This window comes from Aspergillus nomiae, assembly GCF_001204775.2.
Source record: "Aspergillus nomiae NRRL 13137 chromosome Unknown contig00260, whole genome shotgun sequence".
Lineage (NCBI taxonomy): Eukaryota > Fungi > Ascomycota > Eurotiomycetes > Eurotiales > Aspergillaceae > Aspergillus > Aspergillus nomiae.
In genome coordinates, this window is record NW_015378315.1 from 1 (window position 1) to 27964 (window position 27964).

The 27964-nt window shown below is 49.2% G+C and overlaps 9 protein-coding genes across 9 annotated transcripts; 5 read left to right on the forward strand and 4 right to left on the reverse strand.

Moving 5' to 3' along the window:
• Positions 1 to 26: 26 nt before the first annotated feature.
• ANOM_009538 (nucleic acid/nucleotide deaminase domain-containing protein) lies at positions 27 to 890 on the forward strand (the record flags this gene model as incomplete). The annotated part of the gene is made up of 1 exon (XM_015554794.1): positions 27 to 890. One exon carries the CDS (start codon positions 27 to 29, stop codon positions 888 to 890), a length of 864 nt encoding a protein of 287 aa, XP_015404495.1.
• Positions 891 to 1051: 161 nt separating this feature from the next.
• On the reverse strand, positions 1052 to 2649 carry ANOM_009539 (nucleic acid/nucleotide deaminase domain-containing protein; the record flags this gene model as incomplete). The annotated part of the gene is made up of 4 exons (XM_015554795.1): positions 1052 to 1170; positions 1224 to 2117; positions 2179 to 2497; positions 2587 to 2649. The coding sequence occupies 4 exons, from the start codon at positions 2647 to 2649 to the stop codon at positions 1052 to 1054; spliced, it is 1395 nt and encodes a 464-aa protein (XP_015404496.1).
• A 3304-nt stretch (positions 2650 to 5953) lies between these two features.
• Positions 5954 to 6646, reverse strand: ANOM_009540 (uncharacterized protein; the record flags this gene model as incomplete). Its single annotated transcript, XM_015554796.1, has 1 exon — positions 5954 to 6646. The coding sequence occupies one exon, from the start codon at positions 6644 to 6646 to the stop codon at positions 5954 to 5956; it is 693 nt and encodes a 230-aa protein (XP_015404486.1).
• Positions 6647 to 9172: 2526 nt separating this feature from the next.
• Positions 9173 to 9994, forward strand: ANOM_009541 (EGFR-like transmembrane domain-containing protein; the record flags this gene model as incomplete). Its single annotated transcript, XM_015554797.1, has 1 exon — positions 9173 to 9994. The coding sequence occupies one exon, from the start codon at positions 9173 to 9175 to the stop codon at positions 9992 to 9994; it is 822 nt and encodes a 273-aa protein (XP_015404485.1).
• A 205-nt stretch (positions 9995 to 10199) lies between these two features.
• ANOM_009542 (uncharacterized protein) lies at positions 10200 to 11390 on the reverse strand (the record flags this gene model as incomplete). The annotated part of the gene is made up of 1 exon (XM_015554798.1): positions 10200 to 11390. The coding sequence occupies one exon, from the start codon at positions 11388 to 11390 to the stop codon at positions 10200 to 10202; it is 1191 nt and encodes a 396-aa protein (XP_015404488.1).
• Positions 11391 to 11716: 326 nt separating this feature from the next.
• Positions 11717 to 13364, forward strand: ANOM_009543 (purine-cytosine permease family protein; the record flags this gene model as incomplete). The annotated part of the gene is made up of 4 exons (XM_015554799.1): positions 11717 to 11889; positions 11941 to 12114; positions 12162 to 12804; positions 12882 to 13364. The coding sequence occupies 4 exons, from the start codon at positions 11717 to 11719 to the stop codon at positions 13362 to 13364; spliced, it is 1473 nt and encodes a 490-aa protein (XP_015404487.1).
• Positions 13365 to 13460: 96 nt separating this feature from the next.
• Positions 13461 to 16243, reverse strand: ANOM_009544 (uncharacterized protein; the record flags this gene model as incomplete). The annotated part of the gene is made up of 5 exons (XM_015554800.1): positions 13461 to 14011; positions 14062 to 14726; positions 14774 to 15058; positions 15900 to 16167; positions 16225 to 16243. The coding sequence occupies 5 exons, from the start codon at positions 16241 to 16243 to the stop codon at positions 13461 to 13463; spliced, it is 1788 nt and encodes a 595-aa protein (XP_015404490.1).
• Positions 16244 to 19681: 3438 nt separating this feature from the next.
• ANOM_009545 (uncharacterized protein) lies at positions 19682 to 20506 on the forward strand (the record flags this gene model as incomplete). Its single annotated transcript, XM_015554801.1, has 1 exon — positions 19682 to 20506. The coding sequence occupies one exon, from the start codon at positions 19682 to 19684 to the stop codon at positions 20504 to 20506; it is 825 nt and encodes a 274-aa protein (XP_015404489.1).
• A 3333-nt stretch (positions 20507 to 23839) lies between these two features.
• On the forward strand, positions 23840 to 25465 carry ANOM_009546 (amino acid transporter; the record flags this gene model as incomplete). Its single annotated transcript, XM_015554802.1, has 5 exons — positions 23840 to 23971; positions 24027 to 24255; positions 24345 to 24536; positions 24593 to 24984; positions 25043 to 25465. 5 exons carry the CDS (start codon positions 23840 to 23842, stop codon positions 25463 to 25465), a joined length of 1368 nt encoding a protein of 455 aa, XP_015404492.1.
• Between the last annotated feature and the right edge of the window lie 2499 nt (positions 25466 to 27964).

Consider the following 27964-nt stretch of genomic DNA (forward strand, 5'->3'; position numbering starts at 1 on the left):
TTTGCCAAAGCGAGCAGTCTGTGGATATGTTTGAGGAGTTCCATCGCCAGCTGCTAAACTTAGCTATGCCTATAGAAATGTGTCATCTGCTTCTGAAATCGGCAATTTCTATAAGTCAGGATCTTCATAGCGGAATTCGGGTCTGCCACGTACCTCCTGTGGAGCGTATGAAGATCCCTCTAGTCAGAAAGAAGCTGGATCCTAAGGATATTGCCCATCGGATGTTTTCTGTACAGCAACGCTTCAAGCGGCTCTGTCGAGGGTTGGAGCGAGTCGTGCCGGCTCCCAGCAGGCTCCTTGAACAGCTTCAATACTATCAAGGAAACGTTTATACCCAAATTCATCCGGAGCTTCGCCTTGTGGACTTTTTTGATAAGAACAGTCGGCTGCGATATTTTGACAATTATGATAGATATATTGCAACTAGTAAGCCATGTTGCTACCTGTGCAGCCAATATCTATCGCATCGCCTCAACTACCACATCCGAAAATGCGATCCGAACGACATTGACCTCCACTGGCGCTTGCCTGACATCCAAGCCATCGAACCCAGCACACATCTTATCGAACAGAGCGAGATACTGCGCAAAATCACGGAACGTCTTCGCAGAGATGTGGAGAGGTTTGTATTGGATCGTTGCTCCGAGAGTAATGATTCGTCGGACGATGATACATCAGAGTCATTTAGCCTCTCAACTGAGACAACCATGACATGGGAGGAAGCATCCTATGGCGAAGCCATTGAATATTCCCATTCTTACAGATTTTCATCAGGCACAGAAGGTGATAAACATCCTGGCTCTGGGCGATGTGATGGAATGGAAAATGAAGATGATGATAAGGAGATTATTGTTTTCAAGGGACGGAAGGCAGCATCTTTCATTACCTGAAACTGGTTTTGCTTTTTTGTTCTGCTGTGAATATTTGAGGGTCCAGCATGACACATGGAGAGGGGAGGTTGAAATAAGTTTAGCATAGAATTGAAACGACATATTATCTCCTGGAAATAGATAGAACGTTTTCGGAGGATACAATTTCCATGAGAGCCCGTTTAAAGAAGTCTTACACCACCGCCACCCTCATCATCATCATCATCATCATGGTCCGGCTTCCCAATTCCTTCTGCTCCTCCTACTACAACCCTTAGCGCTCTCCTAGACACAATTCCAGCTTGCATCAATTAGATAGGAGCCATTCGTGAAGAGCCAGGGGTCCCGCCTTACCGTTCCCTGCTACCACCGCTTTCTCAGAGGTCAACCGTGGGTTGGCATATTCCTCTCTCTTCATTCCACCAGTACGTAGAACCGAGGTGACCCCTGCCGTCGAATCGTCACATACCGATCTCTGCCCCCGCTTCTTCGCAATATCTTCTCGTAGTTTTCGTTGAAGGACTTCTGTTGTAGTAGCCAAGAACTCTGCACGATTCTCCTTCCCATGCGGTTTTGGAAGACTCCAAGCGTAATAAAGCTTTTGATGGGAAGGTGGCTGAAACCACTGTCGGGGATGATCGGTAATATACTTGTAACATAGGTAACAAGCAGGCTTACTACAGCCAATATAGGGATTTCCTTCCTCGAGTAGCGGGGTGCCATTTGTATCAAAGTAGCTGATCAGCTGAATCTCTGCATGCACTCGGAATCGGGGACTATTGGCGTAAGTCTGCAATTTCTCCGAGGCCATGTCACGATCATAAAATTGATTAACGTGGTGGTAAAATGTCTGCTTCTCACTTTCATTTCGGAATATCCGATTTGTGATGTTATCAAAGGAATAGTCCCGTTCAGTTGTATCAGGTCGCCGCGGAGAGACTTTAATTGGCTTCACCACAGCACCATACTTGAAGTCCTCGGACAGCGACTTTCTAGCGTGAATCAATTTTCGGCACAAAGTGATATGTTTCCCAACCTTGTGAAGCAGGTTGCGTAACTGATCATGCATCTCTGGAGACATAATACCCTGCGTTGAAGCTTCCTTCAGCATATCAAACACTCCACCGTGTCGTTTGCGTTCCTCGTGGCACTTCCTCGCTAGGTTCACCATATTCTCCTGCTGCTTCTCACCGTCCTTGGGGAATGTCCCTTGAACCCAGCTTTCCAACTTTTGAAGAATGTTGTGGCCTATCCCCTATTCATCAGCCCCATCTATCTCTTGTACGCTAGGACCAAGGATTTGACAAACCTGTGGGCGGATGAGATTCGCAGTATCTAGCCCATGAACCACGGAATTTACTGTGATATATCTGAACTTTCTTCCAGTTGAACTCAAGGACGTAATCAACAAAACGATCACACTCCGACTCGTCACCACGGGCGATTTTATCAAGCCGACCGAGCACGATGGTTAGGAAATTCTCGACTTCGGGATCCACCGTCTGATTAGCTGCTATCCACACAACCAATCCACCCTTTTCCATTCCAAGCGCAACAGCAGTCACACGGCCCGGTTTTTTGTCATACGCCGATATGTATGCCAACGCGTCGGCCACATTCCGCCTATGCTCCGCAACAGTGATTCTTTCCTGTTCAGCTGAACTTCCTCTCCTGATGCGATCTCCTCTCCTGGGCTCTAGGGAACTTAATAAAAAACTATCTGATAGAATTCACGGAGACGCTTCTCCTCATGGCTCGCGATTACTTCAGTGACCGCCATAGAGCCGTTATGTCCAAGGTAAATAATCAGCGATGTGTATAATATGTTGGGTTTTCCTCAACAATGAGCAAACGATTCCTAGGAATGATATACAATCGCACCGTACCCTCCGATGCACATATACCAGGCCAAGTGGAAAGCGACGACCGGCGAACACGTGTTGATAAGCATACTGTTCATGCATGACTACCTGATGCAGCCGTCTATCCGTCAGGATGTAACTCATGCAGCGTGGCCTGCAATGAGGCTGCGTTGGGTGCTGACTCCCCACGTGTCCTGCGGCGATGGATGGTGGGAAATGTTACGGCCCAAGGATATCCATTATTTGGCCCAAATTCTATGGCTACGGTCGCGTTCCGATAGTATGAATAGCCGTCTCTTCTCGGTACCTCCTTGCTTCAAGTTAAATATAGCAAGATCTCCATAGGTGGACAGAGGGTCGTGCTTTTGGAAAGCGCGCCATTCGAGACAATATGATTAAGCGCCCTGCGGTAAGGGACCACAACGTCGTAGTGCTTCTCCGCCCCTCCTGCACATCGAAGATATATAGAACCATGTTGAAATATGAGGGTTTGTAACCGCAGGTTAATGACAGGGCTATCGAAGAATCTTGTGGGAATGGCTATGTCCAGTGAATACCTACTGGCCATTGGTACCAACGCGGTTAGGACACGGAAATTCATACCTGGCCTATGCCCATTGAATGGCTTCCTCAGTCCTGTTCACTCCCGTATAGTGTTTGAAACCGAGAAATTCACATCCACCAACAGCAAGCATATGACACATTACTCCTCCCCCAGGTCAGACCATCTAGGATGGATCTGCTGCTTGTCTTTAAACATCCGATACTGCCCTTTGTTTCGTGCCACAGTCGGAGTGCAAGTGCTTCCGCTTACCCAATTTTCGCTTAACGTATAGCATTGGTATACTCCACCATGGCTAGACACTCAACCCCGAGTGTGTGTCTGCCTTTACAGTGCAGCTTTGCTTGATAATGAGTCCAGTAAGTTGCTGAACGTCCTTTCTTGGTGTCGCCCGCCACGACATAACTCGGCAACAGGGTGACCAAGGCCATCGCTATAGCCACTTAGAACAGTCCCATCGCAGAGCTACATTTTAATGCGGGAGTTACTGGTACGTTCGTAGTGGGAACTGAATAGTTTGGGCGTTTACCATATGGGTGGAGAAGAAAGAGTGAGCCCATTGAAAGTTGCAATTTACTACTCTGCTACCAGGTTTATTTGGATGACACCTATATTACACTATACATCCGAGCCAAGGTACAAGAGCCGAATTCATATATAAAAGGATAAAAATAAAAATGCACTGAAATAGACGACAAACTCTTTCCAATTTGATATCGGAATGAAACTCCATTTTGTGCTAGTTTATTGTCATATTTTACTTGGGACTTTTGAGAATGTCCGTCTTCCCTAGCCTACCTTCTGGGCACTTCAACCGCTAGCTATTAATTTATAGATACTCCCTCTAACTGTAATTTATGGGTAAGGGGACAGTATTTCCTTCTCTTGGAACAATATCCATAGGGAACGTATTACGAAAGTAGTGCGCTTGGGGACAAGCTCACATCTAACATTTTATGTCGGATACCATGAAATATATTGTCACTCATTTGCCCGAATACTACCCACCCGAAGACAAGAAGAATATCATTCTCAATTTAGGCAATCTTCATGGATATCATAGACAGACTTGACTCATGGTAATTAGCAATCATTATAAGCACTTAAAAAAAGTGTTATCACCCAACACTACCAATGTGCAGACGAACTTGCCATTCAGAGACTTTGGTTATTCTTTAGTTATATTATTAGACTAGACGAAATGTGTCGGTCCCCGCTGCATGTTCCAATCCGCAGAAATTAAGATTAACAAACCGGATGTCTCGTTAAGCCCTGGCAGATGGTCTATAGTCAGGCTGGTTGAGGGGGGGGAGCTCGACCACCAAAGCGCCTCAAATGTTCATAGCCTCCTCAGGTCATTGCATACCATATTTCTCTCATGTGAAGATTGCAGCCCTACAACTACCTGCAGCGTTCCCGATTCACAGATCCTGGGGCTTACAAGCACGGCTGCGACGCAGTATCCTCGCGCGTGGCTTCCGTCAAGCGCAAGCTCGCTAGGGCAGAACGACAACTACCTTGACTACCAAGACACAAGAAATTTGGCACGGTCCCAGGACGCTGAGGTGTAGGTGCTGGAAGAGTTATGCGACGGAAAGGTTCATGTCCGGGGGTCATGGTCCCCGCCTCCATAGCAGTAAGCAACTTTTCATGCGAGAGATTCGACGAATCTCCCTCGCTCAGAGGCGTAGAAGACTCAGGCGCGGTATCGTATTCAGATTCATCAGGTTCGGGAACCGACCCGAGGAGTTCATAAATGCACCTCGGAGGCCGCGGAGAATACTTCCTGCTCTTGAGGATGTTTCCACCGCACTCGTCATCTTCGGCCTCGTATCCGGGATCCTCTTCAATGGTGGCTGCGATGTCCTTGGAAATAGTCCTGATCCTGCGACTCAGACCAGGCACGCGATGGGGTGCGGCTGTCGAGTAACGATGTATATAATTGTCGCGCCTATACTTTCTTCGTCTCCCTAAACGACACAGCTTACCAATGCGTGACGTGAAGGGCGCAGGCCGCGCATCAGAACCGGAAATATCAGCATCCCAATCCGAGAAATGGTGAGCCTGCTTCATAGATGCTATAACCATCTCGTTGCTTACGATAGGGAAGTCTACAGTATCCCCTTCGAGCGGTATATATTTCGGATCTGCTGCTCTCGCCGACTGGTTGCTGCTGGCGGATGATGCGTCTCTCAGGTTCCGCTCACACTTGAAACAACGATGAGGACGCCTTGCATTTATCAGGTCGAGCTTTTTGACGTTCCGATGGGTAAGTGGGTTGATATCTGTGCGCAGAAAGGTGGTTGTATCGATACAACTCTCAAAGGTGAATGATGCAATGTGTCCGCAGGGGTAGTGGTGGAATGTACACAAGCACATGGCAGCCCGTGTGATAACGTAGACGCTATACAAGCAAGTAGAGAGGGACGGTAGCTGAGGTATGCATGGGAGAAATCAATATAATCGCTTGTGGTAGGTGTTATATACCTTTGGTCAACAATAGCGCTCATTGCGAAAGCAGAGAGGCATGGGGACAAAGATATAAAGAAAATCTTCCCCATAACAATTAATTGTCCTTAGCCTTTTTGTTAAGAAGCTTTGATACTCTCAAAGAAACAGCAACCTCAGAAACCTCTTGACTCAACAGGATCGTTCCTCAATCAACTTGTGGTCTCCTTAAGATCCTGCAGATATGTGACTCCAGAATCAATCAACCACCATGCAGCAATTTCATGGAGAAACCTCAGCACGGGATTCTCCAGGGGCACGATGACCCTCTTTATTTGTCCGGGGTTTACCTTCCTTGTCCACATGATTGTCTCCGTGCAGAATACTACGTCGTCGCTTTCTTCCCAGAACCGAATGACCAATCGTCCGCTAACCTCCCCTTCGAATAGCAACTCAAGCACGGCTTTGTTCGGGGTCCGTTCTTGGACACGGTAAAACCCACAGACAAGATCGCCTTCTTTGAACTGGAGTGATCGGATATGAGATGCATGGAAGGTTATACGATCTGCAGGTGCGACATTCAACCGCAGTATCCAGGCTTGTGGAAAACGAGAGAAGGCTGTCATGTTGCGACGTAGCAGCAGTGTGAATAGGTCTTCTAGCTTTTGCGCCGGAAGTAATTTGCGCGCAATGCGACGGGAAGCATGGTCATAGAATGCGCGACATTCTCCATGAGAGACCTCTGGGGGAAGCGATACGACTGTAGAAACGGATTCAGGGAGTTTGCTGTGGTGAAACTCGTGATGAATTCGATGCCCGAGAGAACGGTGGAAGATATAGAGATAAGTCACTGTCGCAGAGGACGTGGCTAATAGAACGGAGGATAAATAAAGAAGACTGGGCATCTTGCCTACTGTAGGGGAACTCAGTGACGAGGTGGAAAGGTGGTGAGGAAAAAAGAGAATTAAGTATTGTCGAGCTATGAGACGTTGATATCAATCGGTGCCACAATCTCGTATTGCACCCACGAATGAAACGCAGCAGTGGCTATATTAAGCATGCCAAGGAAATGGTCTCATGATGGCTCGTATCGGGGCAATTCCAAGTTTTGAAGCACAAATAGTTCCATTCCATTTGTGTCGTAGATATGCCGAAGAGAAGCTTCCAAATTATAATTATAATCGTATCAGATATACTCATAGAAAACAGAGGAAATGCCATGTACTGTAAGCCTCATCCACCCAATATTTATCATCCACCATGAGTCTTTAGCCGGGTCATCTCCGTAGATAAACAGGTGGGCATTGCCAATGCCAGATTGGCTAGGACCAAATGGCCATGAATCAACATTCCCGTCAGTTGGGCCTCATGCCTATATTTAGTTTCACTATGCGGTCGGTTACTTCCGTTCCTGCACCTCAAAGGACTGCTTCTTTGCTTTCCGTTTCATCCAAAGTCGGTATGCGAATAGAGAAACGATGCCCATGCCCACGATGAAGACGATACAGAAGACTAGGATGACACCCGGATTTTCCGAAGCCCAGTTGCTGCGTTTAACAATCTCATGCCGGATATGGGGGGTTAGGGTTTGTATTGCGGGCATCGTCTAACTCCTTGTTAGTTCTCTCCACCGTTCTGGGGATAGAATTCGTGGTGCTTACGAAGTTGGCGGGGAAGAAGTGCCCCTCAAAGCACGACAGATGAATGGTCTGTATCCCGTCGAAAAAGGGTCCCAGGAAACCAACTAAGTGTCAAGCACACTAGCGAGAGGTTAGAGATACGAGAGACGTGAATTGGGGCATATAGGGTGAGGCCTATTGCACATGTCGGGAGCCGCGGAAGCTGCGATGAGAATGACGTGGAAGAGACGAGTTCATGCAACCTCATCGACTGAAACTGTTGATGGGTTTTCCAGGGTTATACTTTATTTTACAGTTTGTGGTGTTCATCCTGCAAGGCCATTGGCGAATTACACCCTGCCTGCTCGAAGCTTGTGATATGTTCATGGAAGGTTATTTCCGAGAAACACTGACTGCTTGACTACTATCAAAGTATATCCTGCCACTTCCCCACAAATCAAATAGCCTTCGAGTTGATCTGCCTCGGCCCTCTCGCGCTATCCGCTCACCCCACTTGGTGGTATATATTGACCACCTGCCTGGACTTTGGAGCTCCACACGAGGCGAAAAAGTGCAACCCTTCAACACCAAGTTACTGACATCAGTCTCTCACACGTCATTCAATAGTGAGTATAGCGTTGACTCTTCGAGAGCAATAACATGGTAAACTTCGGTCCCGTCGCTCCCGCTGGCGTCACCACTGGAACAATACCCATGGATCGTGTCATAAAGAAATGAGGTCTGGAGAGGGGCTTACTGCATGAGTGGATGGTTGATAGTCGAAAGTTTCAAGCCTTATACTATATAACAGGGCGGTTCCTAATGTCCCCTTCAAACCCAATTGTGGCTGTCAATGCATGACATAGTGACGTCATTGACGTACAAAATGCTACGTTAGCTCATCGCCCAACAATGCCAGTTTGCTAAGAGACTCGAGACACAGCCTTGGGAAGGTCTGATCGACCAGTTCGTTTGTTCGATGATAGAAATGCATAGGCTTCTCAGGGCTCAGGGCTTCATGCTTGTGCCTTCCTGTTTGGGTATTGATGCACGTGAAGCATGGAAGCGGTTAGTCATATGTGCAGATCCCAATTCGGCAACATGCTAGCATTTCAACTTCAATTCCAACTTCAACTTCAACTGCGGCGTTCAAACTTTTCGAGAGCGTGGGCCGCTTGGCGCTGGAAGTTTTGTTTCCACTCTCCCCTCTGATAGACTCAGTTATTTCCCCATCCTAGTGCCAACCTTGACGGAACCTCCTGACTTAATCCACCCAATTTCCCATAACCTTGACCTAATTGACGGACTAATATCCACCTTGCATCGATTCCCTCGTATTCGGCAGATCAGCGACCAATCAGCCCCTCTGCCAATGCCAATCGCAGGGCCAAGGTTCTTGTATGATAGCAAAAGGGACAAAACACCGACAAAAACGCACGAGAGGTGGCCCCGGGCTCCAGTCGCAGGCCAATAATCGGAGATCGTTCCCTGATGGAGGCTCTTCCCGTCTCCGAATGTTACCACGGTTAACCTCGCAACAATTTCTAGCCTTGTGATAATAATCGCCTGGTATCTGAGTGCTAGTATGCCCGCATTTGAGAGGCTGTCAGGTTTCTGCGGACTCCAGTTTGAGTAAAGATTGTCCACACCATGTGCCGTGCAAACATTCTTCACGCATCTCGGCGGCCTGGTCCCTGCGCAGGACATCATGACAGTGCAACTGTCTAATACATATCCCCGGACCAACCCCACTAATCTGCCGTCAGAAATTTACTCACCAGGACCCAGGGAGCCGACTTCTTGGCCACAAGCATGGCTCGTCTGTCGATATTCTGCCTAGCATACTTCACACTTACCCTTCTCTCCGGCGCGAACGCATGGACGTTAACCTGGCGAAATGATACCGGCGCCCAAATAGTCGACGGTGACTCGATACGAAACTGTACCAGGATTTATCATGAAAAAGGCCAGGAGTTCGCATTCAACCCGGAAGGCGAATGGTGTCTGAAATTCTGGGAAGAGCCAACATGCCAGACACAGATCGGAAAGACGTGCGAGGGGCGAAGGTGGCAACAAATTGCATCGCGGAATATTTCTGCATTTAACGTCTACGTCATGCCGCCTGCTGACATTAGTGCGAACGGTATGGCGACATCCACATCGAGCACTTCATCCACAACGACTACCACATCTTCTGCGAGCACGAGTGCGGTTGCGACTGAAACAACTCAACCCGGAGGTGATGAACCCCCGAGTTCCTCGCTATCGGGTGGTGCAATTGCAGGCATCGTGATTGGCGCCGTTGCCGGCGTCGCAATACTCGCTGCATTGTTCTTCTTTTGGGGTCGTCGAAAGCGCAACGCTGCTGCTCCGGCTCCGACCGATACCACTCCAGCTCCTGGTCCAGAGCAACCTTTACCCGAGGCCGTAGATCCACCGAAACCAGCCATGTCGGAAACACAGACGCAGGTGTCCTCGGTGTCTCCATATGGTTATCCTGTCGCCGGGGGTCAGACTGTGGAGCTTCCTGGGGAGAAGGTGGGCGCGGAATTGAGCAATAGCCGCCAGCTGGTCGAAATGGGTAGCACTCCCTTGGCGGAGATGGATGGAACGAGCATCGTTAAACGCCCTTGATGAAGCCTAGGGTAGCATGAGGGAACGGCCTCGAGTACTATCAACCTGGTGATGCTTTCGCGGCCTATCTCAGCTATATGCACCGTCTTTGTTAGATAATCCATAACTTCGCTATATGATACCAATTTGAATTTTGCGTTCAACCATGAGATGACATTTCTATCTGTGTTTGCAGGGAATCTCTTCATAATGAAAGGTCGCCGTCTCATTCCCCCTTCAGCCACGGCACCTCCTCGGGTAGATACTTGTACGCTCTAAATATAGCATTGCTCTCATACGCGAAACCCATCTTGCTCATCTCCTCCAGCTCACGCTCTCCAAGAACAGAGGTGTAATCACTCAACTGCGGCACCACAAACTCCCACACCAACTCTCCAGCCTCAGTAACCTCCAGGATTCTACCAGTCGCCGCCTCACAGAGCACCACATTCCCATTCGGCAGTTTCTGTGCAGAACCCATAAACGGCGTGAACAGCCCAATACCGCCTGTACTCGGATCCTTGTATTCCCAAACGATCTCCTTCGTCTTCCGGGCCACCACAATTGCCCGAGTAAACGGCACCGAGATCCCCGGTCGAAAGACGCCATTATCGAAAATCAAGAGGTCACCGGACGGAAGCTCATGCGCACAGTGTTGCTGGTTCACCACCGGCTGGGTCAGATGCCAAAGCACTTCACCAGTCTCACGGCTGATAACAACCACCGAAGACGTGTTGCGCATTGAGGCAATGATATTCCCATCCGAGTCAAATGAAACACTATTGATCAACGGCCAATGCTCGCGCGGATAGTCCTGATGCATGCGGAACAGCTCGGAGTCAAGATGATCGATCGCGCGCCAAGACCAAAGCAGCTTTGCGCCTCCTTTTCCATCGCCCTCGAAGTCCTCCGAGGAGGATCGATTCGAGCTCGACCACGGCTCCACCAGCTTGATGCAATCGCCGTAGACAATTCCACCGGGCGCTTCACTGCCTGTAATCCCTCCCTGTACTCTCGCCGCCTCTTCAGGCGTCAACGCTTCCAAGGTAGTGTAGAGGAGCTTCCCATCTGGCAGATGGTGTTGATCATGATGGGCTTTTGGATCACGGTATTCCCGCAGGATTTCACCGGACGGTGATACTTGGATCATTGCGCCGCCGCGATATTTGGCCCACATGGGGAAGAGGTTTGGGGCGTCGGGATGCGCGCCGTTGTAGGCGAGGTTACCGTCCGGGAGGAGTCTGGCGTGCCGGCCTGCGCGGTAGGGAAGCGTCCATTTGTGGACTTCTTCTCCGGTTGTCGAGATGAGGTGCGCAGTGCGGGATGTTAGGGGTGTGTAGAGGATGTAGCCTGGGGAGACTTTGGGGTCGGTGCCGCGCAGGCCCAACCCGCGGCGGCGGAGGGTGTGTTGTTCCATTTTTGTTTAACTAATATTCGGTATGGGAAGGCAATAATTGTTGTTCTCGGTATTCTGTGTGCTTCATTTGGGATTTTAGGGTATATATAGCAAACCTTTTGTGGATCTTGACTGGTCGACCGGCATGCCGCGGTATGCCGCGGTAAGATAGCCTCGAGCTACGTAACTGATATGGCGTCAATTTGGCTATTATCGTGTTATCGGGATGCCGCGGTGTCTGGTGATATGAGTGATATGCGTGATTCTAGATATAACTGGGGGATGAATTAGCTGGGAGGTGAGTATTTTGTGCAAAACAATGTTGCGGTTGTTCGGTGCTGATCAACATGGACCAAATCTCAGATACACATTACAAGTCGTCGGCGAGTATAGATGCCGACGAGAAGACCAACTCAACATGGATACAAGCCCTTTCTATTGAGCGAGGTGGTATTGAGCGCGTTACACCAGATCAACGAGAGGAAAATGTAACCCATTTCTGGAACGCCTGCACTTTCTGGTATGGTTTCACTACCCAGCCAGCAACCCCGACTCTTACTGACAGAATCAGGCTGAGTGCGAACATGGCCGTGGCCACGCTTACCACTGGGGCCCTTGGAGGACCTATGGGTCTTAAGTTCTGGGATAGCTTCATCGTCATCCTCGTCGTTAACCTCGTCAGCGACCTGCTCCCAGCATGGACTGCGGCGTTCGGACTAACGGGGCTTCGCATGACGACCTTCTCGTATGGCCAATCCACCTGCACGTTGGAAGATGGCTAACACAAACTAGGCGATATTCGTTTGGCTATTGGGGCAATCTCCTTGTAGTGGTCTTCTCCATGGTCGCCACCACAGGCTGGAACGCAATCAACTCCATCTCTGGTGCCGCTGTTCTCAACGCCCTCTCCGACGGACGCTGTCCCACCTGGGCCGGGGTAATCATCATCTGCACAGTAGTCTGGATAGTCTGTGTCCTAGGAATCAACTGGATCCACAAAATCGACACATTCATCTGGATCCCACCGCTGATAGTCTGGTGCGTAACGGCCGGCACAGGCGCATCGCATTTCAGCAGCGCCGAGCCCAAGGAATTCAAGAGCAGCCAGGACAGAGCCGCTGCCATATTATCTTTCATGGCCATTATTTTCTCCTTCTCTGTCTCATGGGTCAACTGTGCCGCCGACTACAACGTCCGTATGCCGATAAACACATCCCGGGCGAGGATATTCGGCGCTACATACATCGGTATCTTCATTCCCTCGGTGCTGGTCCAAACTCTGGGCGCCGCGTTATTCAGCGGCACTGTACATAACCCGGAATGGAAAGCCGCATACGCAAGTGCAGGCGTAGGCGGACTCTTGAAGATGGCCCTCGAGCCAGCTGGTGGATTTGGAAAGTTCCTTATGGTTCTTGCAGCGTTGAGTTCGATCCCGGTATATTGCTCATATCTCCCAGCCACAACTACTACAACGTCCAGAAATAATAAGCTGACTCAAACTGAACCCACCAGAACAATATCCCAAACAACTATTCCTTCGCCCTGCACGCGCAGAACTTCGGTCCCTGGGCCCTCCGCATCCCTCGCATCGCCCTCGTCACGTTCGGTTTCATCGTCTCCCTGGTGGTGGGCTGTTGTGCCGCCCAGTTTTTCAAGGACACCTTACAGACCTTCTTAAGCGTCATCGGCTATTGGACCGTCATCCACATCGTCATCGTCGCAGAGGAACACCTTGTCTTTCGTCGCGGGTGGCAGGGCTACGACCTGGACGCCTGGGACGATCCTGCGAAGATGCATTTCGGGTGGTCGGCTATTGGGGCCTTTGGGGCTGGGTTCGTGGGCGCTGCACTTGGGATGAAGGTGGCGTGGTATGTCGGGCCCATTGCTGGGTTGATTGGGTCCGGGGCGAACGTGGGCCATGAGTTGACGGGGGCATTCTCGGGGATAGTGTTTTTGGTGCTGAGATGGGCTGAGAGACGGGTTTGTGGGATGTGAGCTACTTTATTGACTAGGCGTTCACGGGTTATTTAGGACAGTACATATATATAGTATGAATGGTATATTTGGTTCGCCTGTACTGAATGGTACAGACTATGGAGGGCTTGAGAATCCCCAACTAGGCAGTAAATCCCAGTTTCCGTCTTCTGTTGTCTCAACGCCTAAGAACTCGGGGAAATAGCCTGCCAAGTCCTGTCCGTAAAACACTTCACTTTGTTCTGTAGCCAGTGGTTGGGGAACCACCGCTGGCCGCAGTTTCTGATGGACCTTCCCAATGACGTGGCCGAGTGTATGCGCTGCGTGGCAAGGGAGACCGATTGTCTGCATCCAGGTTACGAGGCTAAGTATCAATGAGTCCAGTTCGTCTAGGTTGTATATCTGTATTAGTTGGTCCTCGTATGCGCTCAGTAGCCGGCAGATGATAATGGCAGCGAACGTGATCATGTGGTAGATGTGGTCTGTTAGATGGCGCGTACGGTCATCCGCGGTGTCGATGGCAAGGCGAATAATGGCCGTTGAATGGCGGATCATTTCAGAAATGACCGATTCGCGGGCTCGCGCAGTTTTACTTTTCAGACATTGATCGTACAAGAGAAGATGAGCGAAATGGAAGCCCATCAGCAGGAATTGGGCGCGGGGTTGCTCTGCCCTGGTCAGTGTATGTCAGATATTGATTTCGGGGATGAATTCGTACCGAGCATGAATTGCCACTCTTTTTTCCAGTCCTGTAAACTAGCCATGGATTTCAACAGGTCTATTGATTCGCTCGATGTGTGCTCGTACAGTGTCCAGTAGAGATGTATCTCAGCTACCATGCGCAGTTCGTAATTCGTGGCATGGTCGGAGCCTACTATCGCTCGGCATTTCGGTATCTGGGAGGCTTGCAGCATGGATTTCCTACTTGTGCCGACGCAATACTGCAGATGGGCGAGACACAGATGGTTCCAGATACACCAGTTATCAAGGGTTGTTTTCGTGAGTTCCGTGTGCGCGTTAGCTGTGTTTACTGCGTCGAACAAAGGGCTGGATTGGCAATGCTGCAAGGCGAATCCGCTTAGCAGCCAACTGTCGATGCTCAGCGGGACTTGGCCCACCGTGGTGGACCATAATGAAAGGACGATGGCAGCTTGGAAGAACTCTATCGGCTGCGGGGAGACAAGCAATGCGGTTGAGACCAACGATCGAGCACTCTGATAGAGCTTCGGGGCGAGAGTAGTCGCCAGGCTTTCCGTTGTATGTCGGACAGCGATCAGACAGCAAGCGGAGAATAGCAGTGGTGATCGATTAACCCTACCAAGTAAGATCTTGGGATTGGTTTCTGGATCGAAGAGAACCCATCGACCGTAATGCTCTAGGAAGCTTTGTCTGTCAGATTTACCGCAGCATATGGGGTCCCTGTAGCGTACATAGTGATGAGATTGAGTGATAGATCGGCCGATATAAGGCCATCTAGTACTGATTCGTGTGAGCTGGCGTCTGGTGATCTTACCCCGACATCCGAGGCTAGATCACGGATGACCATGACAGGTGGAGCCGAGGGATAATCTGACTTGGTTGCTGGATTCGCTGTACTCTCGTGTAATATATCTCTCGGGTTATTAGAGCGCTCGATGGCCGGGGTCATGATACTAGACGAGTCTTCTCCCAAGCGCTCTAATAGCGCCCCAACTGTTCTTTCGAGTTGCTCTATTCTGCATGATATTAATGACACCGTCTCCAAAACCCTCGGCGATGAAGCTACCTTGCGTCTACACTAGTAGTATGGGAAGCAGTATTCTCCCGTGAAGGAGCTGGCTGATGCTCAAATGAACATCTCTGCTGAAGGCGTTCGCATCGCAGACACGGTCGCCCGCCAGTGCCTGATTCGTAGCATCTGGTCTTCTGTTTCCGGCAGGAAACGCACGCCCGAGAAGCGCGACCTCTATCTGGAGGCATTGGGCTTGCGTCAATAGTACGAGACGTACATTCGCATGCAGTCAAGGAGGTGATTCTGTGTGGAAAGGCTCGCCATGATATGGGGAAATGGCGTCAAATCTTATCGTGACCACTGATAAGATAAATAAAGCCTTGGCTTGGTGATCTTTTCCGATCGCTACTTTTCATGAAAGATACATGGAAAAAGAACTACAAATGAATCCTCGGAATGTCTTGTGACTGACAGTGGATCATATTAGTGCTGTGATCATTCTTAATATTATTATTCGCATAGCATATGCTCTCTTCCTGATATAAATATGGTATCAACCGCGAAATACATCCCTCGAACGCCGACCGCAGATACGAAATCAAAACAAAAACACAAGCCAAGCCAACCTCATTGTCTGGTGTTCTGATGCACCTCCACTCTTCCACTGTTATGCCATGTAGCCAACATCGTGCCACACTGGCCGCAGTAATGGTTGTAGTCTTTCAGAGAGGACATCAGGTATGGGATGCATCCCAGACAGAAGCAGCAGCAAATAAGGGCAGCCCAACCACTATTCCTCGTTAGCTTTCACCCTACTGCCAGGCTCTTGAAACCATTATACGTACTGTGTTGTGTTTCCTGACTCTGCCTCGGTTCTGGTCATCTCGCGGACTCCGCAGACTGGGCAATCCACCGGGGTAGGGCCGCGCTGTAAAGCATGCAACGGAGTTGCAGAGTTGTATCCACTTGGGTGACCGGCGGGAGGATGGTAATATGGCTGCGGTGCCACCATCACGTTGGGATCGTGTACTGGAGACTGGACGTGTACATTTTGAGGAGCGGTTGGCTGGGGAGGGTAAAATTCGGTGTGTTGGTCGTAGACCGGGACGGGAGCTGTCATGACCTGCGTTAGTATAAAGTTGACACCGGGGGTAGAAATATCAAACATACTGGGTGGTACTTTCTCCATGGTTAATAATGACAGTAACAACGGTTAGGTTCTCTAGGCACTTTGGGTGTAACGAGGCAGTATAGGAGAGAACGAGAACAATTTGCAAGACCTAGCGGACAACTTGTGTACTTATATCGAAGTCCATTCCCACCACGATCCTGCAACCCTTCAATCTCACATGGTCAAAGCCGCAATCCCTCCAGATCGATACTATTTCCAGAAGCCCAATCGGACATGGTTCGGGCGCAGGGTAATTTCCTATCACGAACGCAGCCTCGCATGTGGACCATTCAGAGGGGATGGTGGACTCCACTGATAGGCACCAGAAGTGAACTGTCAGAGATGGGCGCGGAATTTTACGAGGCTCAAGCAAGGCGTGCCTTGTGGGTGCGGGTGATTAGACTTGGGACTTGAACGGCTTGGCTGAGGCTGTACGAAGTATCCATTTTACACAGTCCTCTCTGGGGCTGATCTCTTCCCTTTTGAGATTTTTCTCGTGAAATACGAAGACCAAGCATGTTGTTTGACAAGTGGTCAGAACGTAAATTTGATTTTGCTTTTGGAGCCAGTCACTTCTGGCCCAGGCGAATATTCTCCTATTTGGAAGAGACTCGTGTTGGTTCTAATACGAGTTTTCCTGCATTAGCAGAAACCCTCAGAGGCCAGGATCAAACGATTCCCAAGGAGGATGGGCTGCCCCTTTCTTTTTGGCCCCCGGGCACGATCTTCTTCAGTGTGGGTCTGGCTCATCCTCTTTCCTGACTCATCTTTCCACCATACCTTGACAGGTAACGCCCTTCATGGGGCGCAGTTGCACAGCACCCACGCCATATTCTCGCGAGATGAATCCAGATATTAACTCCTTCGGAGGGCACAGGAGACTGTGACGTGCTTAAAAAGGCGCCACAGAGAACAATATTGCATGCAGATTTCTCGAGCAGTAAAACGTTGTCATATGTTCGGAGTCACGATGCAGCTCAATTTAACTATATGCGGAGGGAAGCTTGGCGCACATCGGCCCAATGGTTGAGACCCCTATTTTTGTCATAAGAACCTCAAAAAGTTTCCCATCATGCAACTCAATGTTCGACCAGTAAAGGAAACGTAGGTTCTGGCTTCCTGTTTCTAGTAGAGCTGTCCCGATAAGATCCAGCTCTACTCGTTCCCAACTTCATAAATCACGGGTGAGTTGGAATAGAAAGTATGTATGTATATACATACAATAAAGACAGAGCTTCTTTGAGCTTTGTCGGGTTTTTCGAGTCCCCCATTACTAAAAGTCGTTATACGTGGGGCAATATAAAGGATTGTCTAGGACATGCTAATGCCACGGAACTGCTTTGTCAAAATTGCCAAATCAGTCATAGTCTCTCAGCGGATTCGCCCCGGAGGCCTCGTGGATTTTATACCATACCGGACGAAGGATTGCCGTTGGGGTCTAGATCATTTCTTAGGGCTGAGTTTCATAATAGGGGTGCATGCCTCGACTCTAAACTCATCTGTATTTGGTAAGTAGCATTGAGATAGTTCCGAAACAAGACTACTGCTCACTGGATATCTACTAGTGACAGGTCTGAAATAGGCAATGTGAATCGACTGCTTGAGCACCTATTCTAGATGTAACGTAGCACCTGGCATAGACCCAATGTCAAACTCTGGGAGGCTGGAGATCGACTGCTAACTATACCTGCCCGCTGTAGTAGATCTGCCCATATTCTATGTAGCGATCTTGGATTGTAATTCAGATTCGAATGATAGGAGCAACGGCATCTTGCGCTCCTTGACTGTTCGTCGGTAACGTTAGGGAGCCACTATTCCAGGAATACTAAGAGAGCAAGATATCAGGTAAGCCTATGAACATGTGGAACCTGCACGGATAGGAGATGCGACTCTCCACTGAGAGGTACACTATCAGGATGATCCACTAGCCGGCCTATATATAGATTGCTTAAACAAGAAGACCAAAACCACAGTGTAGCATTCTTCGGTTACCAAAGTCTATAGAAAGGCATTCAACGTATACAAGGTTCCTCGAATTGTCTGTTACCCAATTCCAAGAAAATACACGAGGTATCTATTTTGGCCTGGGCCAGAATGTCTTATTCGTATCTAGACCTGCTTGCAATGGGTATGGCTCTACACAATTTGTATCTTAGTGGGTTTATCAGTCTGGGTAAAAAGGCCATAAAGATTGCATGATTTCTTCCCTGTTCATTTTTCTTTCTCTTTGTCGCCAACGCGATGTGTTATCTGTTGCCTAACAATGTTCTATCCATGGTAGATCGCATAATGAATTCCCAGATTGCTCCTTGGGTAACCAGTGAAATTACTGTAACTATTGTCCTATGGAATTGATTGTTTATTGTTCATTAATAAAATACGGGATACTCTAGAATATAAAGAATATCAGGACCACCTCAAGTTTCAGCCAAACCCTTTGTCAGGGCAGTTCGATACGCAATGGATACTGTGGCAGCGGCTGGCTTTATATAAGTGAGCCATACAGAGCAGAAGTTCACTCTTCGATCAAGTCCTCTCAAATATGTAAGGCATTCCTGTCACAAATTCAGAAGGATGATCGGGATATCGACTAGACATAATTCGGCTAGATCTTAGTCGAGAAATTGTTGCATCTAGACAGACTTTAATAGCATTTCATGGCACAAAATAACACGGAGGATCTGAGAAATAAGCAATTAGGGTTCTAGTATGCTTTCCCGGGTGGAGTAGAGAGTACGATTATATGTTGATAGACTAACAAGCCGATAATCGCAATTGTTTGTTTTCTTCTAGTCAGATATAACAAGAATTTCTATTATTCTCTTTGAATAGGGTAGCAAGGTTTGATCATGAAGAATTTAGGATGTGGGTTCCTAGCATTGATGCTACTCGTCGCCAAAGACTCTCTCATCGACTGCGCTGTTTTCGTGGAGTTGTTGTCCATACAAAAAGCCAGTGCGGTAATCAAGTCACTGAAGCAGCTTCCTAGTTAATAAGGGGCAGCTGGGCTATCTGTCGTCGGAAATTACATATCCTCGCAACATTGTTCACTGAGTTATTCGATGTTGCCGTCCTTCTGGATCGCCGGCGCAGGTGGAGTGACACTCTCCGGACCACAGCGTTGAGAGTTTCGTCGAGTAATGTTCCCCTTCGAAGCTCGTTGATAACCTTATCTAGCAGTTGAGGAATCCAGAATATTGGCACAGCGTCTGAGAGGCATTCTTTATTGGCTACAGATGAGTGGCGTAAGAAATCTAGGTTTTCTGGGGAAATGGCCTCGTGACGATTTCCCCAGGAAGGTTTACTTGGCTCAAGCGGCTGGAACCACGATTGATACTGTTATATATCCTGCCATTGGATCCCTGTTCTCCCCTGCCCTGATGAGACGCCTTGGACGCGTTCGACACCCACAATGCCTTCCGGGCTGTCTGTCACCCCGTCTATCCCCATCGCAGCATGTCCCATACGGAGCCGAGCACGATCTTTGGCTCGGGGCCCGGCCACGGCGCTCTAGGAATCAGCTTTGTCGTATTTATTTCCATCGCCCTCTACAATGCCCTCGAGCTGACCGTCATTATCCCGCTGAGCTTCCACCGGTACAACACTTTATATTTCTGGGCGTTGATGACATCCGCCGTACTCGGTGTGATCCCCTCGACCATCGGACCGGCCTTGCAGTTCTTCGATCTCATACCGTTATGGCTCAGCATGCTGTTGTCGAATGTGGGGTTTTGGATGATGGTCCCCAACCAGTCCGTGGTGCTTTACTCGCGATTACATTTGGTGTCACAGAATAAACTGGTGCTTGCCTTCGTCCGCTGGTTGATAATATGGAGTTTCTTCACGATCGCCGTGCCAACGACTGTGTTGAACGTGGGCTCGAGCTACGTGCCGCAGTCGGTTGGATGGGTGGACGGGTTCGAGGCAATGGAACGCATCCAGGTAACTTGGTTTGCCGTGCAGGAGACCTGCATTTCCGTGATATATATCTGGTACACCATGTGCATGATTCGACTGAGTCCCGACGAAGATAAGCGACGACACAAGATTCTGTACGAGCTCGTCATTATCAACATCATGGCCATTGTCATGGATATCGCTCTCGTGATCCTCGAGTACCTGGGATTCTATTTCACGCAGATCATTCTCAAGGCGACCATCTACAGCATAAAGCTGAAGCTCGAGTTCGCCGTGCTGAGCATGCTGGTCTCCATCGTGCAGCCGCCTAGGTCCGACCCGCCTACTTGGGGGACGAACTGCACGATGTCGACTTTCACCTAGGGAATTCTTTTTTACGTGGTCTGTATCTTAGAAAACTTACAAAAATTAATGTCTAGAATAAAGATCGCCCTATGGCTTCAATATTCGTAACACGGTCAGTCAATTGTCTCTCGCAAGATAGAGCACAGACCCCCTAGTAAGTGCGTCATGACTGGCGCCACCAAATAACGAATCAATGCAGCAGTCCCCCACGCGACGGTTGGGTATTCAATCGAGGTATTCTTTCCTGCACTATTGATCAGTAGTAGTTGTTCATCACAATGTCGGCAGCGTTATGGGTACGTCATGTAAGTTTGAATCGAAATTTGAAGCACGGGGCGGGAATCACGGGACATTGAGTATCTCTACATGTCCAGGTCGCTTCCCCAGGTTTCACGAGAACAGTAGGACTACCCTTTTCATCATAGCGTACTATGGTACCGTAATTTGTCTTCATTTCCAGTCAGTCCTAGCGGAAGAGTCAATGGCGATAGTGGCGTCCATAGACGTGAGGTGAACGCCCGAGGAGAGTGCCTCGCCCGTTAATACGATTGCCGACACTAACCGTGGACTATTATTGATACCCGTGCTAATAGAGACTTCCAAATGGTGTTTGCTGATGCTTTGTCCGAAGGCGACCGTGGCTTCTGTTTGGGCATGGATCAATGGGTCGCTGTTGGCGTGATTATAGTAGAATGTTCACCACCCGTTAGGATTCGGAACCTAGATGATAGTATGAAGAAGTCAGTGTACCAAGGCCGCTTGGCAAACCTTCAAAGCTAGATCGGGTAATGCAGGTGCGAGGCAAAAGGACATTAATCCGAAGTGCTCGCTGGACTAAAATCCTTCTAAAACGCCACAAACGGCAAACATGCAATATCGCAGCAGAGGCTGAGATCGAGCAACCTTAAAACTCATCGGCAGCGCTTCCGACGACACTGCTCGGAAGGGGTCCCGAACTCTTGAAGGATGCTGAGATATACCTCACTATCCTTAGATGACTTCATCTTGGGTATCTGAAAGCACGGCGGTTCAATCAAGTGCACCAGAGGATACGACAATCAAGAGATACCCCGCTTTTTGTTGCTTCCTGCATCTCGCCTAACAATTTGACATGGATTGGGTTGAAATCCAATACCTGAGCGATATATTCGTGACCAGCCATTGATTGTCGAGCACGCGTGTGGTGGTGAAGATTGGTTGAGTCTGTCGCGAAGGAACGGACGAATTACTACAAGAGAGGGCTCTACCTAAAAACATGCCTACCATCTGTGCTTTGACTGCAAACATTAATGTCCATGTCGACACATGTTACATTTCGTTGTGTGATATTACGTACAATATTATCGATGTCAGCTAAAATGATTCCGAATTTAGGCTGAAACGCACTAATGTCGACAGGGAGCCGGAGGCCCGGAGATGCCTGTTTGGGTATGGCTACGTGGAAGGGTCACAATATAGAGACTTGTTCACACCGGCATAGATTCCTCCGCATGTCAGAGAGCTCGAGATTGAAGTGGAGAATGGGCCTCAGACCTCTCCAGTCTCTACCCCACAACTGAAATTACCCACAAGTTGCGGAGTGTTCCCAACATTCTACTCCAACCTCGCCCCACCTAACAATCACTCTCTGCTTTATTGTGTAGCTACGACCTGAGCTATCTCGACGCTGGCCGACGTCATTTCTTTTGGCTGCAGCTACGAGTGGATCCACTACATGTCTGTGGAGGTCTGATATTATTCTGGTTTGACACATGACGTATGATAAAGATGACCCTGACCCTTACCCCAACAAATCGAAGCTATTGCAGTGAAGCTACTAGTACTAAAGGGGCAAATGGTTACAGTGGTATTTGGCTCGCAGGAGGGGCGTGGAGGCAGATGGTTCGGATAATATGTCGTCAGACGTGTGATGTTCAAATCTAATAGCCGTATAAGGCAGAAACAAGAGTCCTGAAACTACTCGAAAGGAGTTAGTTTCACTACTTCGTACACAGCATCGCTTTCTAGGAGGCGACTTGTGCGCATAACGATGATGTAAGCAGGTTCTTGTATGGCATCGTATGTCTTTCCACATTGGTTTTAGGGGATGCCAATTCTCGGGAGCGATCCCGTCGTTGCCCAGTGTCTGCCTGCTAAGACCAGCCATTCCCCGTGGAAAAGTCAGCCCGATCTGTTAATTAGAGTTGCATAATCAGTGGCGGTGGTTAGCCAGGCCTAGCCGGCCGACCGGCAGGCTTATACAAAGTAGACTTAGTGTGCCATTAAGAAAACTTAAACCTGCACGAAAAGTCGGTGGGAGAGGAATGCCATGCATACAAGAGACCCTGATAGCATCGCCAAGTGGCACTCGAGATTTTGGATCTATGGTTAAGACCAATGGTTGATATCCCAAGTGTTACTCGTTAAGGTTCTGGGCCTGCAAGGGATGCATACCAGGGAATTTCTGGAAGCAACCAGTCGAGGGCTAGACTTTTGAGACTGCGGCGTCTTCGTCTCAATGCGTACATTGTACACAGTCCTGTGGCAAGTTCTCGCAATGTGGCTTTCTGCGGCCGTACCATCATCTCCAATGATTTGACTCGGCAGGTCAACTGTTACCGGGTAGGGTGTTTCTTTCTACGGAAGATATGATGGCTCCGGTCGCCCAGCCGGGGTCGTCGTATGGTACTATTCGTGGGGTTCCCCGCAAGCACCGGTCCGGTTTGTCTGGGGGATCTTCGCCACTGGATACTACTCTGAGACTTTTAACTCTACCCTAGTCGGAAACGCCCCATCCTCTCGGCCAGGAGACATCAGGCCATCTCTCTGTCGCCCACTCTCCTGAGAGTCTGACTTGCCATCTAGAAGATAGCCCAGGGTGGTAACCATTCCTCGCCCACGAACTCCATGCCCGTCGTATCATTGCAGGCTCTTGCCCCGCATGCTGTTGGCTCCACGAGTCTAAATACAGCTAATATGCCTGCCTAGTTCTCCACCCGCCTCACTCCATGACATGACCTGCGGATACAGCCTGATTGATTATGTTTCCAGGGCGGGTTTATTGGGATTAGACAGTAGACTCTGCGGAAGCTTAAGCGGCGGGTTTGGGGTTTAGGGTTTTGGCGTTCCGCTCTCGTGTGGTCGAGAGTTCACGCGTCCCCTGGGACGATCGAAGGCGCGGTTTCTAGCAGTGGCAATTTAACTTTCCTGCAATCTGTGTCGCTGTATGAGACTTGGCGTTGCAACATCGCGCTTCAAAAAGGACACCTAGGTCCGAGGGATATAAATAGTCCTCACGCAACACCTTTCGGGTGTTCAGTTGCACACTAAAATTGATTTACCCTTTCACAGTTGCCGCCACAAGTCTTAGCTATGTCTGAGAAAAAGCAAGACGAGATCTTAGCCTCCGAACCCTACCACATCGAGTATACCGAAAAGGGTCAGGGTGTCGATGAGGATGCCGTCTTTGGAGAGATCACCGAAGAGGGTCCGAATTATCGCAATGTTTGCGCACCTCAACATTCCATGCCATACCGTCGTGAACTAACCAGTTGATTAGGTAGGATGGCTGGGAACCACAGCTCTCATGATGAAGACCCAGATCGGTCTGGGAGTTCTGTCGATACCGTTAGCCTTCGATGTCCTCGGTATGATCCCGGGGGTCATCGTCCTGTGCGCCATTGCCGCGATTACAACATGGTCCGACTATATTGTGGGTGTCTTTAAGCTGGCACACCGGGAGGTCTATGGGATTGACGATACTGGGGCACTCATGTTTGGGTATCCCGGTCGGGTTTTTTGGCGGGGCATTCTGCCTTTGTGAGTTTTCTCTTTAAATAAAGAGTGAAGCACTCGGACCGTTCTAATTATCGATTAGATTGGATTTTTGTGGCTGGCTCTGGAATGCTTGGGATCTCCATCTCCCTCAATGCAGTCTCCACCCACGGCGCTTGCACGGCCATCTTCGTGGCGGTAGCCGCCATTGCAGGCTTCCTGCTGGCTAGCATCCAAACCCTAGGTCGCATTAGCTGGATCGCGTGGGTGGGATTGTTCGGCATTATTACATCGAGTAAGAGTTATTCTGTCCAGGTGCTCCAAATTAATTGCTTCTAACGTCACCAACAGTCCTGATCGTCACGGTTGCTGTCGGACTCCAGGATCGCCCATCAGCCGCGCCACAGGGAGGCGTTTGGGTCTCTGACTACAAGCTCGTGGGCAGCCCGACCTTTTCCCAAGCTATCACAGCAATCTCCTCGATCGTCTTTGCCTACGCAGGTACCCCGGCCTTCTTCTCCATCGTCTCCGAGATGCGCGAACCCCGCCATTATACCCGGTCCCTTGTGATTTGCCAGTCCGTGGTTACGGTGGTCTACATTACCATTGGCATCGTTGTATACTATTACTGTGGAACCTATGTTTCTTCACCAGCCTTGGGCTCCGCTGGTCCGACCATAAAGAAGATCAGCTATGGCTTTGCGCTACCAGGTCTCCTGATGACCACACTTCTTGTCATCCATGTGAGCTACTATGAAGCGAAAGGGTTGAGAAAGTCTTGATTTACTAATTTGCTCCCAGTTACCCGCCAAGTATATCTTCATCCGCATCTTGCAAGGCTCGAGGCACCTGACGGCCAACACTATGATCCACTGGGTGACCTGGCTCAGCTGCACGTCGGGTATCGCGCTCATCGCATATATTATTGCCAGTGCTATTCCCGTATTCAATGACTTGGTGTCCCTGGTTGGTGCCCTCCTGGGCACTCTGATGTCCTTCCAACCTATGGGCTGCATGTGGCTATATGATAACTGGAGCAAGGGCAAGATCAGCAAGTCACCCAAGTGGATTTTTATGGTGTGCTGGAGCGTCTTCGTGATTCTGTCCGGCACCTTCCTGATGATCGGGGGTACGTACGGATCGATTGTTTCCATCATGGACAGCTATAAAAAGTCCGGTGGCTCGGCAGCCTGGTCCTGCGCCGATAACTCCAATTCGGTCTAAGATTCAACGTTTAATATGAAACCAGTGCTCTGCGTTACACTGGGGGTGGCTACTTCAAGACGTCTATACAACTTAGAAGTGACTGAAGCTGGATTTAGTATAGAGATATCTAGATATATCGATATATAGATGGCCACATAGATGAATGTAAATATTTCAAGTTCAATAATATCCCATATCTTTTAGGTGTTCAATGCTATAATCATTAATAGAATCAATGTCGCCATGGTGGTATTCAGGCAGCGAATTGACTGCCCCAGGCAACCTCCATGGAAGCTGCACATGACCTGTCGTTTGTTTGTTTGTTTCTTCTGCTTTCTACCTTTCCTTCTTTTCTATCCTTCATCATCTCTCTCCCTTCTCCTTTCCTACAGTAACTATGCCACGATCTGGCCTTCGTAATGCTAGCAGCTCTTAGCTGCGTGGCCTAATTGCCACCACCATTTTGAGGCATCGTCCAGTGTGCGAAGGGCATCGCTCTAATGACAGAGCTTGGCGAGCTCACCATGAGCACTCTGCCCAACGGGCCGCTTTCTCGCCCCAATCGAAACAAAGTCCTGTCTTAACAGGCGCCACGAGGCCGCCACCCTTATTCCATCGCGCCATCCAGATGGTGACGACGCCTTAGCGAAGCTCACTCGGATTGAGAAACCATTGGTGAGAGCGACTACATACCGCTGTTTTTGAAACGATCGTGAGTATCATGTTCTAACTCGCCCGTCTTAACTAGTCGTGCCTCCGGTGGCGAGAACTATGAGCATGCTTTGCGCATCCAAAACTGCTATACCACATGACGATGCCTCTATGTTCAACATAGACACACGCCTATATCTGCCCGCGGGCGCAAAACTGAGGTCAAATCTTGGATCAGCCAGATGTTTGTCATGTTGTGTGTCGGGTGTTGCCCCCGTTTGATGGAATGGTTATTTGGGTAGGGGGGTGGGGACATTTGATCGCCTGGCGATGTTGTCCGCAAAAGTTCGTCGTCTCCGCTATATAATACAGGCAGGCCTGGAGACACACGCACATAACCTGCCAAGTGCCAGCCATCGTGGGATGTGTTACTCGAGCCCTCCTTGCGACAGGTACTTTCTTGCCAGCGGCCACATTGCACAGGCACCGGGAGTTGCACGTTTGGTTGAGTATTGTTTCGAGAGAAAGCGCTTGCTGTGATGCTTGGTCACGTTCAATGTTATACTACGTCAGGACGATCTACCTTCAGTCAGACAATAGTCAGCGTTACCTCTGTACCTTTGGAAATGGATGTTGAGATTGAATATCAGTTCTTACGTGCGTTGTGCGAGATTAGTACGTGTTTCCTGTATTATAGTCCCAAGGTGGCAACACCGACAATATATATTCTACATAGTCATTAACACAATGTGGTTATCAGAAGAGTCCTACATCATGGGTGACTCCCTCACAACTCATGCCTTATTAAAGTAGACGTTGTTATGTACACCAACAAGTCACCGATGTCTGGTGGGTGCCGCGGCAACGATGGATAAATATGGGGTATACCAACCACCGAAACGACCACCCTTGACCACAATAATTCTGCAATATGGATGTGCTTCCAGGAAGCATGATAAAGACCATATGGCGAATGCAGCATGGCTGCCTATGGGTTCCTTGTCAGGTCGTAAAGAGAGAGAACACATCCAATCCCCGCAGAATATGGTTGGATATGAATAGTGTCGCGCTATTTCAAAAAATCTTATTCCTTACATTACGATTGCATGGGACACGAATATATATCTGCTTCATGCTGCGTAAATGAGAAACTACTGACAGAGTACGTCGTCAGTCGGTATTCATCAAGAAAGGTTCCATTAATACTCCCACTTCAACCGGACTGTGTATCGGTATATACAGCTATTAGTGGGACATCGCCTTCTGTGATTACAATGATGCCCGATATATTATTCTGGTGTGTGGCCCAGGCAGGCCGAGAGAGCCACAATCTATAAAAAGTAGATGCTTGGATGTCCCTAGCACAGGCCAAAGCAAGCTATATACCAGCCAGTAACAAAGCAGAGTCGTAGAGCTAAAAATGTATTCACGATTCAAGAAGTATACCAAGCGAAGGGAAAATAATAAACAATACACCAAGCAAGCGACGCTACACCAGAATGCTATCCACGGATGGGGTGGCGTAACACCCTCAGTCGAGACCGGCGTCAGATATATCAGCCTAGCTTTCTTCAACGCTGCCCTAATCCTGCAGCTATTTAAGACCCCAAGGGCTCTCTTTTCGACTGTCAAGTCTCCCTCGCTATTCTTTCCAACCATTTCCGAGGCCCGCTACTCCACGGACACGCCTTCGCCGACGGGCAGAGGAATATCTCTTTTGGAGGAGCCTTCGCCGCCACCTCCACCCGATGCAGCACCAGGGTTTTGCTCGTCTTTATGAAGCGAGTGTTAGCTGTCGTCTCGCTCACTGCAAGTAGGGTATAGAAAACACTTACCGCCACCTGGGAGGCCACCTGGGACAAGACC